The 23,085-nt window shown below is 40.4% G+C and overlaps 1 protein-coding gene and 1 long non-coding RNA gene across 4 annotated transcripts in view; one reads left to right on the forward strand and one right to left on the reverse strand.

Annotated features, from left to right (window-relative positions):
• Positions 1 to 23,085, reverse strand: part of MAPRE2 (microtubule associated protein RP/EB family member 2) — a 149,953-nt gene that overhangs the window by 66,698 nt on the left and 60,170 nt on the right. For 2 of the 3 annotated variants that reach the window (XM_077135642.1, XM_077135641.1), the window contains exon 1: positions 22,708 to 22,978. The exons of the other annotated variant lie outside the window; for it this stretch is intronic. In XM_077135642.1, the coding sequence (XP_076991757.1) occupies positions 22,708 to 22,795 (88 nt within the window). In that variant the 5' untranslated portion in view covers positions 22,796 to 22,978. Of the gene's footprint in view, positions 1 to 22,707; positions 22,979 to 23,085 lie in introns of those variants that run through there. 3 annotated transcript variants of the gene reach the window in all.
• LOC143662171 (uncharacterized) lies at positions 13,890 to 18,930 on the forward strand. The gene is made up of 3 exons (XR_013165193.1): positions 13,890 to 13,935; positions 14,407 to 14,467; positions 18,861 to 18,930. It is a non-coding gene; the product is annotated as an uncharacterized LOC143662171 (long non-coding RNA).

A 23,085-nucleotide genomic window follows, 5' to 3' on the forward strand; every position in this document is an offset into this window, starting at 1 on the left:
AAAATATGTTGGACTGCTTGATAAAATTTTCATACACCAGAATACCTTTGGGGAGCTGAGTTACTTTTCCAATGGTTTTTAGCTCAGGCAGTACTGAAATGCATTTGCATTACCAGTCTATATAGTGATGAAGATGAGAACTGTGCAAGATGGCCCCAAACCATTTTGAGACACATTTTTTGCTTCAGGTAGGAGTTAGGTTCAGGTGTCAACTTGGCCAGAAAATGGTGGTGCCTTCCACAAACAGTGAGGCTTAGGAGGAGTCAGCAGAGAGGAGCTCAAAGCAGCTCAGACCTAGCCACATGGAGCTGCAGGAAGGAATGACCCCAGGGAAAGCAGTTTGAACCCAGAAGCCAGGAGGGAAGGCCAGCAGATGTTGATGTGTGCCTTCCCATGTGATGGGGAAAGCCAGGGGAAAGCCAGCTGCCTTTCCTTCAAAGAACTGTAAGTTTGTAACTAAATAAACCCCCTTTATAAAAGCCAGCCCATTTCTGATGTACTGCATTCTGACAGCATTAGCAATGAAAACACTCCAGATAATTTAAAAATAAAACTGAACACAAAATAGGGAAGATACGGTCAGATTTGTGTTTTAGAGAGATAATCCTTACTCTATTTCACCTGGGTTACACTAACAGAAAGAAATACACAACAAAAAGACAGAAGAGTTAGGACAACTTTTACAAATATCCGTAAGAACAAGGAAACAGGTTATTTGCTGCAGGTTCGGTTTCAACACGTTCTTTCCTACATGGTAACATGCACATAAGGACAGCAATCATCTTTTCATATCTAAATAGACACTCAGCACAAAAAACCAAGTAAGGGCACTCTCTGCCTTCAAGGGGCTTGTTTATGATGACCAGGCAAACAATGAAATAGCACTGGGTTTGTGGACTAGAAAAATTCAGGTTAATTAGTTACCATGACTCACCACTTGAACCTCTACACCATATCACCTCTGTAACCAACACAGCTGCAGTCCCTGGAAACCCTGCAGAAGGAGCAAACCATGTCTTCAGGGACTCGTGGGAAAACTAGGTTAGAGGACAGAGCAAGAAGGATGAATAATGAAAATTATGAATTTTTTATATTTCCTAAAATAAAACAATGACAACACTTGAAATACACAGATTTCAATATCTACTTCAAATTAACAGCAATGCAATCAACACAATTTATTTCCTATCCACGCTGATTAGAAAACTCTTATCCACTGTCTCCAAATTTCAGCAAGGCACTTCTAAATTCATTTCACGGTTGTCTTTTCCTCCTTTTGTCAGTTCCCCACCCCACCCATGCATCACCTTCTGATTTCAGCTCAGAGAGCTCTGGGTCTGGACTTCTCCACTGAAGGGAGTTAGCACCCTTCTGAATCTCCAGTTACTTAGATGGAAGACAAAATGGAAAGAGAAATCTCTTTTCTGCTCTGCCATCCACCCTTTCCTTTCCCCAGTTCCCTCAGTGCCCATTTTCCCCTACTGGTGAATAACTGAGTCAAACCTAAGTCATCTATATAAAGTTCACAGAAGAACACTGACATTCTTTCGAGTGTTAAACTTAGAGCTGGTGAGAGGACATTCTATCATTCCAGCCCTGCCGTGGATACATTTTAAAATCCTGAGATGTCATTATGATTTTATGCCTCATCTATATTACAAAATAAAGGTGAAAGTGTTTGCCCCTGCCTACTTTGCAGAAATGTTGTATGGATAACACACTGGAATTTTTGGATCATTTTAGGAGTTAACAGTGACTCCATGCTCCCATTTCCATCCCAGAAAGAATTCTATGCTTCACTTATTCTCACAGCGTTTCCTAACAGGTCATGTTACCAGTTAACTGGGAGGCCAAATGCCAACCCAGGACTCCTGGTCCCTGGGAAAATTACAAACATATGAACGTCCAGTGGAGGGAGGAATGACAGCAATTCGAAATATTAATTTTTTAAGTTTCGTAATTTCAATAGTTTCAGCAAAAAAAAAAAAAAAAAGAGAATGGTTATGAAAACAAAAACAACAAAAATACAGAATAAAGAGCCATCACCCTGTGCATGGTTTCTTCTCATATTTGGACCTTCGGCATGTTTTTTTTTTTATATGGGAATGAGTTTCTTTTCAGGTGACCTGCCATCTAGCCTCTGGAACACGAGCATTTCTCCTCTGTGCCAAAGGAGAAAAGAAAGAAGTCCTCAAAGCGCTGTACTCCACTTTGTGGCTTCCTATCAATATCTTAACCTGACTGTGTCCAAGAGTGGCAAGCACAAGAGAAAGGACAGGACAAGCAAGGGACAACCACCTAGCATTATAGTCTCCGAGTTACTGTATTTTAATATGGCACTTAAATTTTATTTGAAAAATGAATTTGCATCATTGCTCCTACTTGATAAACAAATAATCACAACACATTTATACACTGCTTTGGTGTTTGAAGCTGGCAATATGTGGGTTTTTTGTTTCGTTTTGTTTTTTGCAAGCAGAAGAACAAAACACAGAAAAACAAAAATCCCTTTATCCCTCCAGAGGTAAAGCTGCAATGTGGCCTGCCCATGGCTGGTGACACTGACATACAGAACGTGGTTAAAAGCACAGCCTCAGGCTCTGTGGCGGCTTTGCTCAGGATAATCCTATACTCACGGTGGGGTGGGGTGGGGAGGGGTGGGGTGGAGGGGAAGACCAAGTCGATGCTTCATAGCCCTTATGGAGCCACACATGCTAAAAAATTACAATTCTAACTAAAAGAAAAAGAATTTTATATGACTAAGTGAGACTCTAAGTTAGCTTACAGAGAAGAGCCTGGACGAAGTTTTAGCAACCCCAGAGCAGTGGTAACCAAAAGAATTCCTCCATCTTCTCATCCTTGGGCCCAAAACCTGGTTACAACATATTTAACAATGTTGTCCAAGAATAAATTCGGCAAGGTTTGCGAATTATTCCAGAGGACTGTCTCTTCAAACTCAGATAAATATGCAAAGTGTCATGGCTAGCAATTATGTGTGGCCTTTAAATGAAATTATTTCTCATGTATTTCATTTTATCTCTCTGCCCCACCACACCCCTTCCAAATTGACTATACCAGGCATTCTTTGGCAGAAGGGTTCCCTTTCCTCATCTCGTTCCTTCACACTCTGATCACTCTTTTGGGAGGAAAACACAGTTTTTTTTTTTTCTGTAGGGCTCACATTGGCCAGGTGTCCCGAGATCCTGGGTTTTGTCCTGTTTTGGGTGTGCGGATATAAGGAGATGGGCTATCAAAAGTTAATTTTGGGAATGAGGCATGTGGAACCTATTTTGAATTTGATTTTCTTCTTTCTGAGTTTGCCAGGCTTCCCAAGTTTAGACGTGACCATCTGCAGAAGAACAGCCTTTCCTAAGCAGCTGACTACTTACTGTCTGCTGCTCTGAAAGAAGGTTTCATTTAGCTTAAATTTGCCCTCGAACCACTCTTAGGCTGAAGCTTTAAAAACTCTTCCTGACTTAAGTCACCTCATTCATGTCACTACCTAAAGGAGCTCATATACATTTTATAAAATTTTCTGGAAATTCGATCCCCCCATGCAAATATACTTCATTCACACATTTTGCACTGACAACTGTCCCCCTAATTTGTGACTTTCTTCTCTCATAACAATACCTACTTTCTACATGTTCCCCAACAGTCCAAGATTAACACTTGCCAACCCTCTTCACCTCATTTCACATAAATAAAAACAGAGCAGGCAGAGAAAGAATGCAAAGAATATTGGTACTTTTTTTTTTGCCTGAAGAACTTATTTCTTTTACTTTGGGCACATAATGATTTCTGAAGCTCTCAAAATAACCTATTATCCAAGTGGTTTCTTAAGTGGTGTTTAAAAATGTTAATGTTTTCATGGACGCCATGTCCAGGTGGACCAGGTTTTAAAGTTCCCTTTGAGTGTCTCAGGCATAATTGTTTGTGCCAAGTCCCCAAAGAGGCCAACTTGGGAGAAGCAACCATAATCCACAGGAACGAGACTCTCCTTATCCTTAGACTGACACTGGGTCCAGGGCAAGGCCTCGTTGTCAACTGCCCATTTCACGGGGCGTCCTTTGGTTACGTTTTTTTAGGATTGTCAGAGTTGGTCTGTTCCTACACAGTAGTTAAGGTGAAGGAGGTGCTCTATTTCAAACACAGCTGCTTATGCAACAACAATTGCTTCTGTTATTATAACAGAAATAGTCATTTTGCAAATACTCCTTAGCATCCACAAATATTCTGGCAATGGTTTACTTTGACAGTACAAAGAGAGATCTGGCCAATCAATGACATAATAATGAATATTTCCTTCTCTTACAAGCTCATCAGTGGGGCAGCATCATTCTAAAGTAACCTGTAAAGTATTCTGAAGGAAAAAAAAGGTATATTCATACCCAGAGATTAAATGCTGAGCCAAAAGAAGGAACCCCAAAAGTTATCCTTCCAAGATCACTTCTGTATTAGAATAGATATTAAGGGCCTGAGATGGAATGAAGAGTCAGTCCAACCACATGCCTTCAAGTATGCAGGTTTTTATCTGAGAAGCCTCTTAAGAGAGCACACAGATTCTGCCTGAATGCCTCCTTGCCGGCTCCCTGGTAACAAAGGGCTGACCTTCAGTCTCCCGTGGCTGCCCCTAAATAATGAACTGAGCAGCAGTAGGGAGTGAGTGTAAATGTCTCCCCTGAACCAGAAAAGTCCCCATTTCTCAGCTGTGCCTAATTCACTCTCTAGATTCAATCTCCTGATGGGGGAAGGGTGTAAACATTTCATCACAGAAAGAACATCTCCAGATAATTCTCTATTCATCACTATTTGTGCTCCAAAATGGGACAGGAAGAAAGCATGCATGTGAGGAGGGACATGGGGAGGGAATAAAGGAGAGAGTCAAAGAGCGTGTTTGAAAGTCAGCACTGATCAGGTGAAATCCCCCTGGAGAAACACTTCCAAAACTGGACAGAGTTTCATTTAAAATTGGGTATAAAGCTTCCGTTCATGTTGTGAGAAAAGTGATACATACGTGAATTTTAGGACTGGAATGGGAATTCAAGAGCTCATTCATTGTCTTCATTTAATAACACACTTACAGCCTCAGTGGGCAGATGTGCATCTGTTTTGGTTTTAGGGCTGTGTGACTCAGTTATGGGGTGAGGCTAGACAGTGCAAGACTGACTCCCCAGGGCTTCCGGAGGCAGCAGAGATCTGAGGGCCCCACCGACTTCAGACAAGGATGACTGAATTATAAAATACATAGATCCACATATTTATTATACTCAACATAGTAACACTATCCCATCTTATATTTTTTATATTTAATAAATAACATGATATATTTTGTTAAATACAGCCTTCATTAAAACATAGATACTGAAATATACTGTTTTCTCAAAATTAGGTTATTCATAATTTAGAACGCATGAAGAAAATCAATTACTTTATTACTAAACTGCTTAGAGAAAGGTTCGTTTTGCAAAGTTATCCTACCATATGCATAGGCTCATGAGATTTATCAGAGAGCTGGGTTACCTGCTCTTTATTCCAAGCTTTTCTGGGCTGTCTATCATTGCCATACTAATATACTCTTTGCTATCATTCATTGCCTAATCTTAATGCAGGCACAAAGGTCCATTTAGTCTGACAGTCAGAACTCCTAACACTAGCTAATAACTGCCACCTCCTAAAGAGAAAAAACATAAAAACAATATTCTTCTCAGGGTGTCCTTTCCTTTCAACCATTTACTAATACTTTTAAAAACAGATCAAGCTCTTTCTTGCTATACCACCCAGCGTTTTAAGAACTATTTTTAAAAACCAGAACATAATCAAAATACACATATTTCTCTAACTGCCTGCAAAAGGAAATTCCATAACTTACCTGCCTTAAAAATTCACTGTTTGCCCCCATCCCCCGCATGGGCAGGCACCGGGAATCGAACCCGGGTTTCCGGCATAGCAGGCAAGAACTATGCCTGTTGAGCCATCATGGCCCGCCCTCACCCTTGTTTTCAATAGCCTTTCTTATTATCTATCTGTACGGGGCCTCTCAAGTGCTATTCAATAGGTGGCCATGTGAATTCAGCCCTCAGTTTGGAGGCCCACTATATTGTTACTAAATGAAAAATAGAATGAAACTCTCAAAACAGCATATATAGCTCTTTTCCTTTAACTCAGAATTAACAAATCAATGGCAATGCCTCTAAAGTGGCTCTTATCCAAGGAATGAAGAAATTTTAGAATTCCAAAAAAGTTCTTTGTGGCATTCATAATGTCCACTGATATGAATGAAACTTATGTGCATTTAATGAGAAATTAATAGGCTAAAGTTGTAAACACACACACACACACACACACACACACTGAAAACCAGGCATACAATGTAGAAATGGATTGATTATATCCGCCTAAATGCCCGACTGTTTCAGGCAGTGGGTGGCTTGGTTCATGCTCCGAAAATAATTTCAATGACCCAGAGCTCATTCCCATGGCACAGGGTTTGGCTGGTCTCCGTGGGGCATCAACTTCTGCTCAGCCTCCTGTCCTCCTACTTGGCTCCAGTACTTTCACTCCTTGATGACCATCTGCCTTGCGTTCACTTTCCCAGCCCTACTTGGCCCTGTGCCTTCCCATCCTGACCTTAGCTCTCTCCCATGATCCCGAGCCACTTCCAATCAAGCCCAAATCTACCCCCTCACCTCAACTCAGCATGACCATGGAGCAATCTCTCAGGACATGGGTGCTGCTGCCACTATGGGAGGTGGTCACTCAGTTGTTAATCTGCCCCACGTAAGATGACATGTTTAGGACAGAGCAGAAGAGTGTGGCAATCGAATGAGCACGCTATCGCCAAGGACGCTAGGCAAAATGTTGGGGTGTCCCCAGCCTCCTGGTTCTGAGCTTTGGACTCTTGGTGGTGGTGGTCCCTCCTCAGGTACTTAGTATCTTCAGCTGTCTGCTTTCTCTAAATCTTCACATAATTAAAAAAAACAGATGATGGATGACAGCTTCATGGTTAATCCTTTCAGATAACTGGGAGTCAAGGCCTTAAGCAAAGGAAGAGAAGCTTCTATGGAGATCTCCGGCCAGCTTGGAATATATGTTCTCAGCTCCTGGCACCAGTGGCTACATCTCATGCGTCTCAGATTCGACTCAAATGTCACTTCCCAGCAAGCCTTCCCAGACCACCCTATCTGAAGTGGCCTCCAGTTACTCTTACATCATCCTGTTTTGCATATTAACACAATTTTTAATGATCTTGTTTGTTTACTGTCTGTCCACCACTTCCTGCATCTACAGTGTCAGCTCTATAAAGGCAGGAATGTTACAGACCATATCTTGTTTACTGCTGTATCTCCTGGGTCTACAGCAGTGCCTGACATAGAGGGTGCACAATAAAATGCTGAATGAATGCATGCGTGGCAGAGTGTGGTGGACGGGGAAATTCATAGGATGCCTGAAAGCCATACCAACTGCCAATTATCTGCCTCCTGTACTATGTGAGATGTCAGTAGGAGTAAGTTAAGATTGAGTAGATTAAAGGACTCTGTCTTTAAAAATGCAGAAGTGAGTAGAAAAATGTGCAATTCTGTCTCAAACACAGATATGAGAAGCTCACAAGTTTTACTGAAGCTTCAGGGGCACTGGCTTTTAGTTCCAGGCTATCATCAATAAGTTGGGTAAACTGGGCACATGCCTCATGTTCTTTTCTTCATTGGTAAAGCAGAGGGACTAGATGAGACGTCAGAAAAACATCTGAAAACTTATCATGTGTCCAGTAGAGCACTAAGCAATTCACACGCATTTTCTCATTTGGTCTTCCACAATCCTGGTATGTGATAGGTACCTTTTATTTATTTATTTTTGCATGGGCAGAAAAAAAAAAAAATAGGAATCGAACCTGGGTCTCCGGCATGGCAGGCAAGAACTCTGCCACTGCGCCACCACTGCCCGCCTGACAGGTACTATTTTTATGACATCAGGTAGGAAATGATCCTCAAGAGAAGTTTAGTGGCTTGCCAAAGTCACGATTACTAAGTAGCAGAGCTGGAATATGGACCTAAGAATTCTGATTTAAATTCTTATTTCCCACCAAGTCCCTTCCTGCTCTGTCTTTATGTTGTGGTGACAGTAAGTGGGAAGGGAAAAGAACCCATATGAGGACATGAATGTTGTCTCTAATAAAACCATTTTTACTTTTTTCATTCTACCCCAAGACAACATTTTACATTTTCACTTTAACCAAGACGAATTTTTAACTTAAGTTTCCTTGGGTGACTAGTTACTCTGTTTATTGCTGGGAACAATTTTTGGCTCAAAAGCCTGCCAGCTGTAACATATAAGCCATGCTGATATTTTAGGAATCACCACATTTTACATTTCTAGTTATTACATATTTTGGACTCAAGTCTCTCAATTTGCTTTTTCGGGTCGTTTAAGACAGCCCATACATTACTGCTAATAATTTTTCAATGCTTTTCAAAGACTTCAGGTTGATATCTTGACTATGTATTTAGAAAAATCTAGTTTTTTTTTTGTTTTTTTTTTTTTTTAATAAAACATCTCTCAGTATTTCACCCTTGGGGATTGGTGCCTATCCAAAAGTCTGTATTTACATTATGGTAAAATTCATTTTTTAAACTCTCGAGAATAGTTTAAAATGGAAATGGAAAATGTAATACCAATAAAATTAAGCCTATTAAAGAAAAGTATAGACCAATGTTTAAAAAAAAAAAAAAGCCAGTGAACGTGACTGCAAAACGAGTACTGTGCATCCATATCCCTGCTCCACACCCCCGCAGCCCTACCTGCCTGCCTTTCCTTAGTTCCTATCCAGAGCAGACTCGGATGGAATCAAAATGGCAAATTTCAGGTTGGAAACAATATGACATTAAATTTCTTAAATTTTACCTTTAGTTGACAACATACTGATCAGCTTCTATACCTAACCTTTTCTCCCCCCTCCCCACCCCGGAGAGCATCCTGTGAGTTACAAGATGGGATCTTGACCACACATTACAAGGCTCTTGCTAGCAAATGGAAATCTCAGTCATTGCGACAACTGAGCTAAGATCACTTATGTTCAACCAAACTGGTGTAGCAGTGGGGAAATACAATAAAAACCAAAAGCACTACTTCCTCACCAGTTCTCCAGGGCATTATCCCCCAAACTTCCTTTCTCATGTGAAATGACTGTCTACATTTCAGCCAGAGGAAGGACTGCCCTATCTCTTCCTGCAATTCCACCCCAGGATCAGAGCTCACACTTCTCTTCCCTCCCCTGGTTTCCTGCTACTTCTCTTTGGTCAAGCAGACACCAAATCCTATCTTCTTTGTCCACTGGAGTGGAAGAAGAGGTCTTTCTTTTGTTTTTGTTTTGCTTTTATAAAGCAATGAGCTCATCCACCATTTATTTACTGGAAGGAAGAATGAAGAAATCCTTAGCTGCCCCTGACAAAAAATCAATTTATACAAAAACACTCTTACCTTGCAGTACCACTCTGCTCTTCTTCCTATTGCCTTGTCACAGGTCAAAAATTACATTTCGAGCATCAATATATTAGCACTGACAGTTCCCAAAGGGAGGTTCACAAACTGAGTATTTGAGTGAAAAGTCCCTGATTAGCAGTTAAAGAGCTATACCATACTCAAACCAAATGAGGTACAGAAATAACAGAGGGGCAGATGCCTGGGAAGATGTTTGGGGAAGAGTATAAGCTTTGGAGCTTCTTGAATTGAACTCTTCCTTCTAGATTCTGCAGTTCTATGATATAAGGGATTACAGGAGCACAGGACCAAGTTTAGTCGACTGTGGCAAAGTTTAAGAAATGTGGGGATGGTGGTGTCTACAGAATTTGGAATGTTTTGTTAAGTCTGACAGACTGAATGACTGAATGATAGCAATCAATTAATGAGCATTCAGAGATAATTAAGGAAAAAGGAAATTACTTCTGAGAAGACATTATAAACTACTTGGCTAAATAATTAAGAGAAATTACTATAGAAAAAAATGTCTAAAGAATAAGAAAGGTATGCAAAAGAAGCTAATTCTAGTGTGGCTATGTGTGTTAAATGTAACACACTATTTGCATCAGTCTGAACAGATGAAATTCATAACTTTGGTAAAGTACCCCATCACCCCATACCTAGTTTATGGGTTCCCAGGATTAATTTGATTTAGAGACTTTAACACAGGTAATAATCAAATACTTTGTTTTTTTGGCTTCCTAAACTTAAAGACCTGATAACCACATTGTTTGACTCAATGTTTCAAAGACCTATGCTATTTTATATTACTTCACCTTTAGCTATTATTTTAATTAATAAGCATAATATACAATACTATCAAATATTAATTTTACCATTATACAGATTTAAATATGTGTATATTCTCCAAAATATTCTATTTAAAATTGAGGTTAAAAAAATCTCAAACTAGTTCGATGAGGTAAACAACAAATTCAAGATAGGATGCCCATTAGAAAAAAACAAAACTATTCGTTTTAAACATAGGCATCAATGTGCTAGTTTTTACTAAAAATTTTTTGTATTAAAAAACTATATTTTCAATCAGAAGTAGAAAAAATATAAAAGTAAAATTTCAACTACCTATTATCCCATTACCAAGTTACTACTCATATTCATAACTTCTTAGATCACTTTTATAGTGTATAATGTATATAAATTAAACAGGCACATTTTCTATAAAAATGGGCTCCTCAACACACACACACACACACACACACACACTCTTGTATTAGTCTTGTTTCTGTTAACATATTGTGAACTTTTTCTATTTTCTTCATGTGTAATATCTGCATATTTCTTTATGGAGGTGTATCACAATATACTTGACTACACAATTTTATTTGGACATATTTAAATAAAGCTCCTTTATCTTTGATCCCTTGAGTGTCTAATTTTGCTGGTTATATCCCCTTTTTGCAAATATTAAGTTTTATTTTGAGACTATAGGCCTATTGGTTAGTTAAATGCTAACAATGACCAAATCACTGTTGGCCCACAGAAAAAGACTTGGGCATTTTTCCAGTCTATAATTCTTCAGGTGTTTATTTTGGGTCTAGTTGTTTGATAGTCAGAGTCCTTAAAGCCAAATGGACAGCATCTGTTCTAGGCTCCCTACTTAACAGAAAAGGAAACAAACAATCATTTTACTATATTTCTTTTAGAAAAAGGTCACACCCTTGGCCATGGTAAACTACGGGAATCACAAGACGTCCCGTCTAAGAGGATTTGGTTTCCTTTTAAGGAACATCCTCAGTTAAAGAAAAAAGAACATTCTCAACTGACACTTAATGGCTGTCCCTTGTTGCAATCCCAACCAAAACACAGAAAATACTCATCTGTAATCTAAACAGCAAGAGATTACTGCCATCCGGGAGATAGCATTTACCTGAAATTTGGTCTGTAGGTTTGGGCAATAAAAAGGAAACGCATGAAATAAATAGCACTCCCAAAATCTACTAGTAGGCCTACAGTATTTAGAAAACCATAAGTGACCTTATATAAAATCTTATATTTATATCCTTGGAATTTAAAATACGTGGTTTAGAAATTAGGCTTTTTGCTATTAAGATTTCTGAATAATTCTGTAAGCCAAGCGTCCCCACATTCCCCCAAAATAACAAGGTCCCTCACGTGGATCCTTTCAGGCAAACCTCTGACCTCACTAGGCTTCTGCTTCCCAGGCTCTAAATTCTACTTGAGGCATTTTCTCCTTTTTAGGGGTTAGAGAAGGCAGGGGCCAAATTGGCAACAGCCAAAGTGCCAAATGAGACGAATGGGAATGGAATAAGGTGGAGTTGGGAGCTGCTGGCCTCAGAATTTTAAAAAACTGGGTGGGGTAAGCTGGTGATCCAATGCTTTAATTTCTTGGGCAAAATTTTGAAAGCATGTAAGTGGCTCCTTGTCACATTTAAAGACAAACATTTCTATAAATATTTTCCTCTTAAATTTAAAGTAGAGAGTGTGACCTAACATTAAAGGAGCAATCAATACAAAGAAAAGAATAGCTAGATAAGTACAGGGCTCTTCTCCATAGGATTAAAAGAGTATCTCCTATCAATCAATACTTCAAAGACAGCCTAAATCTAAGTTTAACACTTTCACACAAAACAATTAAGGTAGATTCTTCTGAGCTTAAATAATTATCCTGTAACTATTTTGCTGTCTATTTTAACTGAATCATTTTGTATGTACTTATTGAGAGATGACTATGCACCTAATTATTTCAAAAGGCATTGTGGGCAAGGACAGATAGAAACCACTATCTTTTTCTTGACAAGTTCATATTCAGGTTAGGATAAGAGACCCACACACATTAAAATCTAATTCAAGACTATATTACAGTAACCAGAATATATTTTACAATCTTCTTACCAATAAAATAATCTACCCAATTTTATAAAATGGACAAAAGATTGGAAAACACGTCACCAAATAAAAATATACAACTAGCCAGTAAATATATGAAAAGATACCCAACATCATGAGTCATCAAGAAAGTGCAGATTGAAACCACAATAAGACACCTCTATATAACTTTAAGAATGGCCAAAATTTAAAAGACTGACAATGCCAAGTACTGACAAGCATGTGGAAAACTGGAACTCTCCTACTCTACAGGTGGAAGTGTAAAATGGTACAACCACCTTGGACAATGTTTTTCAGTTTCTTAAAAAGTAAAACATAAACCAATTACATGACCCAACCATTCCACTCCTAGGTAATAACCTAGGAAATGAAAACATACGTCCACACAAAGTCTTGTACATGACTGGCCACAGAGCTTTTCTCATACTGCTGAAAAAAATGGAAACAACCCAAATGTCCATTAACTGGCAAACTGGTAAACAAAATCTGGTTTGGCCATACAATGGAACACTACTCAGCAATAAAAACTGATGAGCTGCTGATACATAAAACTATATGGATGAATCTCAAAATCATTATGCTGAGTAAAAGAAATCAGATACTAAAAGGGCACATTCTATATGATCTCATTACAGAAAATGTAATCTAATCTACAGCGACAGAAAGCAGACTGGTAGTCGTGTGGGGCTGTGGACAGGGAAGGGAAATAGACTGCAAAGGGCACAAGGAATATTTTGGGGGCGATGTAAATGTTCCATACTTTTTTTGTGTGGTGACAGCTTCACAGTATATACAACTGCCAAAACTCACTGACTCATACACGTTAAATGAATGTAGTTTACACTATATAAATTAATCCTCAATAAAGTTGATAAAGGGGGAAAAAAAGACTATGGTATAACTTGTTTGAATTATTTACAGTTTCAATCTGGACTTTTAATGAACATCTGTTATATGCCAGGTCTTGTATGAGGTACTAAGGACACAAAAATCGTAGATTATAAAGACAGGGTAAAATACTAGAGTGGAATTAAATGCAACAAGACTAGCTAACATTCACCAAAGCATTTTCTTTGTATAGGCACTAAAATCCGTACCTTAGTTAATCCTCCCAAGAATCCCGGGAGGTTGGTGGTATTATTATTTCCATTTGCAGGGTAGGAAAGTACAGCTTAGGGAGGCTAAGGAATTTGCCCTAGATCCGACAGTGAGAAAAGGGTGGAGCTGGGTTGGAAAATAAGAGTCCCACACTCCAGACTCCAGCCTTGGTGCTCCAGATCTGACTGCTTCTCCAACTCTGAGAACCCCAATCATCTTAATGTGGGGGTAGGAGAGGCAGTTCTGGATGGTCCAGGCCATCTTTTCGGAAAAGATGAAGTTTGAAGCTGGAGGTGAAGAAGTATCGACACACCTGGCAAGCTGGAAATGTGGTCATTGTCATTCATGTTTCACCTCTTAAAGGCAGTATTATGACAATGCTGGCAGCCTGTCACAAATGCCAGGGAGAGAAAAATCAGCCCCCCGAACACCAAACCTGCTTCTCAACGTACTGTGAGTTCCAAGCCCTGCTAAGGGATTTCTGGGGCGACCGGCTGGCCCTCATCCTCCCCTCCTGCCGTGCCCCCGCCACAGCAGCTGACACGCATGCTCTCGTCTCTCTCATTCACCACGGAGAAGACGTGCTGGCGGGGCAGGCTCAGCCCCTTACAGAAACAGGAAGGGAGAAGGGGGAGTGGAGGAGGGAGGGCAGGGCTGGAACCGAACACCCCAGGGACCCTGGCACATTCACCCTAAGAAGCCCTCACCCTGCTGCATCTTCACCCTCCTCCACACCCCACCTACCCTACCCCACCCAACAAGGACCTCCTTTTCCCGCCGCCTCCTTTCCTAGCAGAGATATTCAACTCGTTCAAGCGCCACAAGCCTTTTTATTTCATGGTTATTGATGGTGAGCTGGTCCCCATAGCAAGACTAATGTATTCAAAGCGGTCCTCGTCTTTGTTTTTTTTTTAATTGGTCAAGTCTCCATGGGGATTCACTCAGCCTTAACCCAGACTGGTCGATGAGAGACTGCAGCAGAAAGGTATGGTGAATGCAGAATAGTGTGTTTCCTGGCGACCACACAATTGCAGGGATATTAAGGACAGATAGTGCTAATTAATGTCCATAAGGGGGGAAGTTGGGCTAAGAGTTGGGGGAGGACCGAGGACTGCAGTGAGAGTGGCTTAAAAAAAAAAAAGGGCAGTAAGCTGGAATCTTGCAGCTTCACGGCCCCACACAACGTATGACAAACAGCAGGCGCTTGATAAATAAGAAAACAAATATTCAAAAAGGATACTGGAAAATAATCTTTACAGGGATTATTTTGCAGTTAGCGCAAGATTCATGGAGCTTACTAAGCAGGCTGGACAAGTCACAAATAACACAGGCAGTTTCAAGGTACTCTGGAGAAAATGAAACAAAATATGGATTTCTTCAGCAATGTATTAAATCCAGAAGAGTTACACAAAGCAGATGCTGCAAGAGCCTATTTATGTGTGAAATTTTAATTTAAAAATTGTTTTTGCATTATTTTTAATATCATACACATAACTTCAACAAGTCCATGATTTTTAAGTGTGATGTTTTCCAACATATTTCAGCATGGTAAACTCACTAAATTTATTAAATCTCATTTATTGCTAGTGTTAAATGAAATGCCAGTGATTGATTAGGTAACACATTTACATAGTACCCCAAATTTTAAAAACATAAAAAGCTATACAGTGACATCTTGCCTAGCTCCCAGTTATTATTCTGTATTCTTTCAGTTTCTTCATGCATATCAGGTGAATATGAATATATCATCATTTACTTCACTTCTTTGCATGAAAGTTAATATGCTACACTATGTGTAACCTATTGATGGCCAATACAAATATTACAAGAAGTTAGGGATCAAAACAAAACCAAAGCCAGAAACAAATACTACTTCTAAGAAGAATTAAATGGGATCACAGAGATTCCACTTTGGCTAAAATGTGCCTCATTTGAGGCTTATGCAACAACCAACACTGGCCATAGGCTTCCGGACCAATTCTGTGTGCATATAAAATTTGTACTTTTGCAAGGTTCATTACATAGAATTAATTTTTAGCCAAAATGCCTTTAGGAAGTATAGTCCTGATATCAAAACTACATACTAGAAAAAGACCACATTTTACATACTTTCACCAAAGCACATTATATATGTTATATGTATTCTTCCCACTGACATCTCTTGCCTATTTCTTTTCTGTTCCAAGTCATGGCCCAAATTAGGTTTTTTAAGGAGTCATTTTACCTTCCTGAACCAAGAGAGACCTAGACTAGCAGAAACCCTAAGCTCCGGCCATATTTTCTTTTACTAGACAATTAACTGAAAGACATCATTACTCAAGACAGCCATTAACTTGATCATCCTATCACTGTCTTCTGCCACTGTAGAAAAAGACAAAAGACACAATTCTTGACCTATTTAACTCTTGATCAAGTTTGAATGAACCAGCATTGCCCTGTGCCTCCTTCAGTCCATGAAGTGGAGAATCTACATCCTCAATTTGTATACACATACACTGCACTCAGCACGAAAGGAGCTCTCCTAGTTTGACTGCCTCTGACTTTAACCCAAACACGTGAATCCCCTGCTGTAACATTAAAAGAAAAAAAAAAACGGAAAAAAAAAGATTTCTTTGCTTTTAAGAAAGTTTGTCCTGGTTCAGGTGAGTAAAATCCTAATTCATTTGGGGAGATTTGACACAAAATATATGCAAGTATTTTTCTTAATAACCTACTAAAAAGTTATTTCTTTTTTTTTTCACTTTAAAAAAAATTATTTATTAATTAAAAAAAATTAACAAATGAACAAAACATTAACATATGATCATTCCATTCTACATATATAATCAGTAATTCACAATATCATCACATAGTTGCATATTCATCATTTCTTAGAACATTTGCATCAATTTAGAATAAGAAATAAAAAGACAACAGAAAAGAAATAAAAAAAGTTATTTCTTGGTAGGCTATAAAAGTTTGTCCTTCCTCACTAATAATTTATTCTATAAAATGAAAAACCATCTTTGGAGATGCATATAACAAAACAGACTCTCTTAAGAGAAAGTTTCCTTGATTCGTGCTATAAGATGGAAGTCACATACTTTCAGATTTTGCCTATATGAAGTGTAGGTTTCCATTCTGAAATAATTTGCTCCACAATAAATAAATACTAAAACACCCCAAACACCAAGATAAACAATCAGAATTTTAAAATGAGCGAAGAAACAAGACTTGCTTGATAGCGAAGGGATATGTGTGTGTAAAGCTGTAAGGAAAGGGCTGTTGGAACAATAGTGCTTAAGATATTGGCTGAGTATGACATATCCAATTTAGAATTACTGAGGGTGATAGCTGAAAGCTACCCCGAAGTCAGGAAGAATAAAATTATTCTAGCATATACATTCTAACATATTTCAGCCTACCCTTCAAGGAGAGGAACAGATCAGGTCCCCTTTTAAAGTGATACTAACAAAATTCAAAAGCAAACAAAATCCATGTCATTCAGGCTAGATTCTCCTTCCACCAGAGTCTGTCATCAAGGCAATCACTTCTAACTGTAAGAGGAACTGGCACGGGTGTTACATGGAGCTTTCTGAGCAGTTTTATTAGCGTTCCATCTGTAAGGTTTGTGGCCACAAATGACAAGGGAAGTTCTTGCACCAAACGCCTTGCTTCCGAGTCTGGGAATCTCCCACCAGTGTGAGCTCTAAACTGTGGCTGCCCCTTGAAGGCAGACTGCCAGGGGTGAAGTGGATGCAGATACAGAAGCCCCTGATGCCCCAAGCACCAGTCCTAGAATGAGGGGAAGCTGCACTGGTGGCTCCTCCTCAGGAAAAGATTAATTGAGCCAAGGAACATCTATTCACCTGTTCTACCCCTCCATTAGGGGCCACGAGTTCTCTTAGGGTGAATTAGGGGTTCTCCAGCCTTTCAAGACCCAGAGGACTCCATTTTCCTTTCAACTCTCATTTCAAAACAGCAGATCAGCTTCTATTTCCATTATGTTATTTTGTTTTTTGAGGTTTTCTTTTTTTGTTTTTTTGGATTATTAGGCTTTCAGAAGCTTCCTATTTCCAAGTTCCTATAACCTGCCTGCCTGTCAGTGCTCCTTACCTACCCAACTCACCTTATTTTCCAACAACACCCAAAACAGAGCACCTGGCCAGGTCAAGGAAAATTCTACCTGATTCTCAAGCCCACACTCTTTTCACCAAAAATTCTGGTCTCCCACAGACTCCTTCACCTTCCAATAGCACGCTGGTCTTGAGGTTATCTTTTTCTATTTTGAATCACTGTGGGTACAGTGAAACAAAAACCCGTCCTACACAGACTAAGTAAAAATGTTCACAGCAGCATAAATCTGTAACAAAATGAGCTGTTTACATGTCCGAAATTTGCTAGAACTCTAGATCCTGGGAGAGGACCCTCTATAGACAGACCTTGGCCAGGGTAGACTCTCTAATATTTGCCTAATTCTCCAAAGCAAATGAAATATTCAGATAATTCCCAACACCCCCCTCCTCTGTTAGGGACTGAAATCATGTCCCCCCTAAAGACATGCAGAAGTCCTAACCCTCAGGTTGGGATGTGAACCAATTTGTAAACAGGACCTCTGAAGATGGAATTAGCTACTGTGAGGCCCACCTGAATCAGGTGGGCCTTAATCTAATACAGCTGAAGTCCTTATAAGCAAAGGAAACGACCTGGAAACAAGAAGTCGACACCAGAAAAGGAGACAGCTACTGACACGTGATGGGGGCAGAGACCAAGCCAGCACTAGAACACTATGGCCGCCAGGAGTTAGCACAACCTGACAATATCCTGATTTTGGACCTCTAGCCTCCAAACCTGTGAGACAATAAATTCCTGTTGTTTTAAGCCAACCAATTTGTGGTATCTGTCATAGCAGCCCTGGCAAACGAAGATACCCGTCATTAACGTTAGGGGATAATTCACTGCAGCTTCAAGAGGGCCCCACAAATATAGAAAAGATGCTGCAAATGAAAGCCAATCTCCTAAATTCCAGAAGACAATCTCAAACCACTGTTCTGCTGGGGTGAAGCTCTGTAAACAGATACCACCACTGGCAACCAGATGCAGAACAGGGGCGAGCAGAAATGCCGACAAAGGGCCCCGGAAAGAAGTTCAAAATCATAGCATCGAGTAACCTCTTGATTTCTACAAACACTAAGAAAAATATTCAGCACAAAACTACCATATTGAAAAACCTCCTCTGACAGCGGTATACACAGATAATACTAACAGTGCTCCTTAACCTACCCAACTCACCTTATTTTCCAGCAACACCCAAAACAGAGCACCTGGCCAGGTCAAGGAAAATTCTACCTGATTCTAAAGCCCACACTCTTTTCACCAAAAATTTTGGTTTCCCGCAGAATCCCACAGAACAGCTACACAGTGGAGTCAAGTCAAGCTAGGCTCTTGCTGATATAGCTGCTGTTGAAGTAAGTGTGTGGGAAATCTCCCTTCTGGTGGAAGGTTGCCATGTTAGGATAGCCTCTATTGAATGGGGCACACTTTCACAACTGTTTTTTTTTTGCATGGGCAGGCACTGGGAATTGAACCCAGGTCTCTGGCATGGCAGATGAGAACGCTGCCTGATGAGCCACCGTGGCCACCCCACAATTCTTTTTTTTAATATAAACACAGGCACATGACATTTCTGTTTTCTTTAATATATCTTACAAAATTGGCAAAGTTGGATGTCATGGCCAACATTTTAGTCTTAAACTTTAGCTCTGCCTTTCTTTACAGTCCATTTCCGGGGCGGGGGGTGGGTGTGGGGGGCAGGAGTCAAATATTCTTTAAAAAAGTATTCAGAAACATATGCTACTGTAGCTGCATGTTCCAACACCCATGTGGAAATAGTCCCTTAGACTTATACATTCATTCTTAAAAGCTTGGAGCATGCAAATAAAGATGGGTGGGCAGAGGGCCAGTTAATAAATCTCATTTCCGACTAGCATATGCATGAAATGGAGCTATGGGGGCGTACCCTCTCCAGGGAGCTCCAGTGCGCCACTCACTCACTCTGTGAATTAAACAGTGTCAACTCAGATGGCCCACACCACATTTATTTTTTATGTACCCCTTAAAATGTAAGGATTTTTAGGGCTCATTGGCGCATGAGGAAGCAGAACCATGTGGACATGATGTGCCAACGTGGCTGTCCATGTGGTCCTGCTGAGACATTTCTGCACTTGCTTTTTTCAACCGAAATGACTAATTTTCTAATTAGGATAGTTTTCCAAAGGAAATTCACTTTTCTAATCAAAGTGCATGATATCAAAGTGCAAAGTCTCAGCGACGGTTTACCATCATCTACCTCTACCCCAGGCTGTGAAAAGAGGCTCTATGGACACTACTAGGTACCTGGGTCAAGAACCATGTTTGACTGCATGTTTTATGAAGAAGCTGGTGTAAACGCTCCGACAACAAAGTCTCCTGCTGAGGAGAGTCACTGCTTGCCCACTGACACTGCTAGACAACACTGTCTTGTTCGCTGGATCTCCTGCTCCTCTCATCTGTGCTGCCGGCAAGGTGAGGAGCATTCCTGTCCCAAGTTCTAAGAGTCCTTTTTCATTAATGGCCACATTCTCCTTTTGTTTATATGTCTCTCTCTCTCTCTTTTTTTTAAACATTCTTTGCTATAAACTTTTGCAGTTGACCTCATCTCTATGAGAATGGGGCTAGGTATCATTAGATGCAATAAGCAATGGTGGAAAATAAAGCCAAAGATAAAGGATCTGCTGATGGCCTATCTAGAAGTCAAGAAAGGAACCAGGAAGAGAATCTGCTCTGATCTTCCCAGGGCTATATTGTTGAGGGTTATACCAAACCTATAGCCAAAGACAATCTTGCATTTGGTTAAATCTCTCTTCCAGCTTTTGAATCACCTTCCAAGTTTCCTCAGCAATTAAATGGCTATATTATTCCAGACTCGGAATGCCCATATAATGATGGAATGCTTTGTGGATGCAAAAATGTGTCACATTTCTCCCTTCCCTATGGCCCTTCAAAAATAAGTGGTAGTTATGGTACATTGATCATTCATTATAAAAGAAAAGCAGACTAAGTGTCTCTGTCTTCATGTGCACTCTTTGTAAAATCCAATACAAATGTAATTTTGGAGGCTTCCTTCTTCATTTAACTTATGACATCTCACTGTAGTGCACAGTACTTCTTTTATATAAAATACGAATGCAATGATGCTCTTTGCAACTTAAGAATTTGTTCAGATCTTTATTAAAATTCAGTTTTGTTTTTTTACATCATTTTAGGTACTAGTAGGAGAATTTAGAGGGTGAACTGGAAATCATTCAGGAAATGGAAATAACTTGGATTGAAATTAAAGAGGTATATAAATTTCATTTTAAAGCAATGATTTTTCACCAAAGGTGGCACTTACCCTTCTGCAAAGTTTTTCCATTACCATTTCAAGGTGGTTCATATGAGTAATAAAACCCAACTAGGCAATTTCCTTTGACCCATGTGGTAAAAGTCAAACTCTTTCTTAAAAGCAACGGCTGCCTACAGAGCAGGGATTATATCATTTAGGAAATGAGGGCTTCAAATTTATTACCTGTAAGAACAGTTTAAATACGTGCAGTTTAAAAGCAACTCAATTTTTTGTTTTGTTTTTAGGCTTTGGGATGTCTGTAGAAAGAAAGGTAGAAGAGTAAGGGACAAAAAGGCGCCCAACTTTACAATCCAAGGGTCTTCAAAGGAAAATTCCAGATGCTGTGGACCAATTTTCGTTTATTTTAAGCGAATAACCAGCACTTGAAATCTGTAAGGATGCCATGTCAACACATTAGTTGGAACCATAAGGCATGAGATTTTGGTGACCTCATGGGCACAGCCAAAATTAACTCCAAGTATTTATATAACTGCCAGAGAAGACAGGGCAAAGGTTGCTTTTTAATTTTTTGTGTGTGTCAGCAAATAGTACATATCTTTGATCAAGGAACATGGAAGTGGGGCACTTTGGGGCCTATATTATGATAGGCATTATTCATACACATAGAATGGTCTACCTATAATACCATCTGAATGTTTAGATGATAGCTTTTTTTTTTAAGTCATTTCCTGTTGCTCACTAGCTGAGAGGATGCGCTTTAGAGGTCTGTGTGCTCAGTCTCAAAGCAAAAGCATTGTTAGCGGTTATCAAGGTAACATTTAAAAATAACTAACTCAGTACAAAAGAACTTCAGAGGAAATATGACCAAGCTATCACTCTCCCCTTCAAGTCTGGCCTTGGGCTGCATCAGACTGGAGCTGCATTCTCCATTACATTGTTATCCTTATCAAACAATGCAAACAATTTTAATGAGCTTATCTACTGGAACATATTGCCAGATATGTTAATGTAAAAACGATGCCAACCGTACAGGCCAACTCATTAATCAAAAGGCTCACAATACAATGACCAAGATCAGTCCCATCCTCAAATCAGATGCCAGCTAAATACAAGGAATTACCTTCCTACTCAAAAAGAAGGAAGGGCTCCCCCACCCATGCGGAGGCCGTAAACTCCTAAGAAAATACATAACAGCGCCCGGTTTTTTCTTGTTTTTTTTTCCAGGTCCATTGCAGTCCAGTTTCTTTCTAATAAACCTAAGATTCTAGGGAGAAAATTTGGGTGAACGTCTGACACCGTGACCTCTGCTGTCAATCCTTGCACCAATCAGCGAGCAGAATTCTTACAAAGCTCCATCAATCTGGCGGTTTAACATCACAGACTGCAGCTTAATCTAGAGGATTCCATCTTTCCTGCACACACACCAGGGCAAGCACAAGCGTTTTTCTCGCCATCCTCCAGTTCTCTGCTGTTAGGCACAGCTACCTAATGGCTCCTCTGAAATCTACAAGGGAAGGAGAAAAGGAACTGCCAAGTCCATCTCCCTTTGGAGAAGGCAGAAAAACAGCATGCTTTTTTATCAACGTGGAAGGAAGGAGGTGGAGGGAGAACCCTTGCAGGCAGCAATCCTATTCACAAAATGCTTTCCATCTGCCTGATGAGAGGCATTCGAAACCTTGAGACTTTAACGTACACCCGACGTGACACATGGAAACAGATACCAAATAATCACAACCGCCTTTACCAATGCACGTCTGCAGCCCGGGTGGGAGGCAGCGCTGCTCCATTATATAACGGCCCGGATTTCCGCGCGCCCCCGCGGCTCCCCAGCCCCGGCGCCGCTCCCCTGCGAGCCCCATTACCTGTAGGAACGCTCGCCGCGCACTGTGTGCTTCCGGAAAGGGATGATGGTCCCGTTATCCTGGATGATGTCGTTGTTGTTCTCGCCATTTGGAGACAGGGTTTGGGTTGGACCAGGCATTGGCGCACTCCCGAGAAAGGAAACAGACCGCTCCCGGCTGGCTGGGTGAGGAAGGTGGGCTACGTCTTCCCGCTCGCCGGCTCCACACACGGACTGCGCCTGCCGCCTGCTCGCTCTCTGCCTTCTCCCTGCTCCCGCTCTGCCCCGCCCTCCCGCGGCCCCGCCCTCCAGGCTGCTGACGTCAAGGCGCCCGGCAGCAGCACCAGGGTCACGTGGTCGAGGCTCGTCGCCATAGCAACCCGCTAACTCATCACATCGC

This window comes from Tamandua tetradactyla, chromosome 18 (assembly GCF_023851605.1).
Source record: "Tamandua tetradactyla isolate mTamTet1 chromosome 18, mTamTet1.pri, whole genome shotgun sequence".
Taxonomy (NCBI): Eukaryota; Metazoa; Chordata; class Mammalia; order Pilosa; family Myrmecophagidae; genus Tamandua; species Tamandua tetradactyla.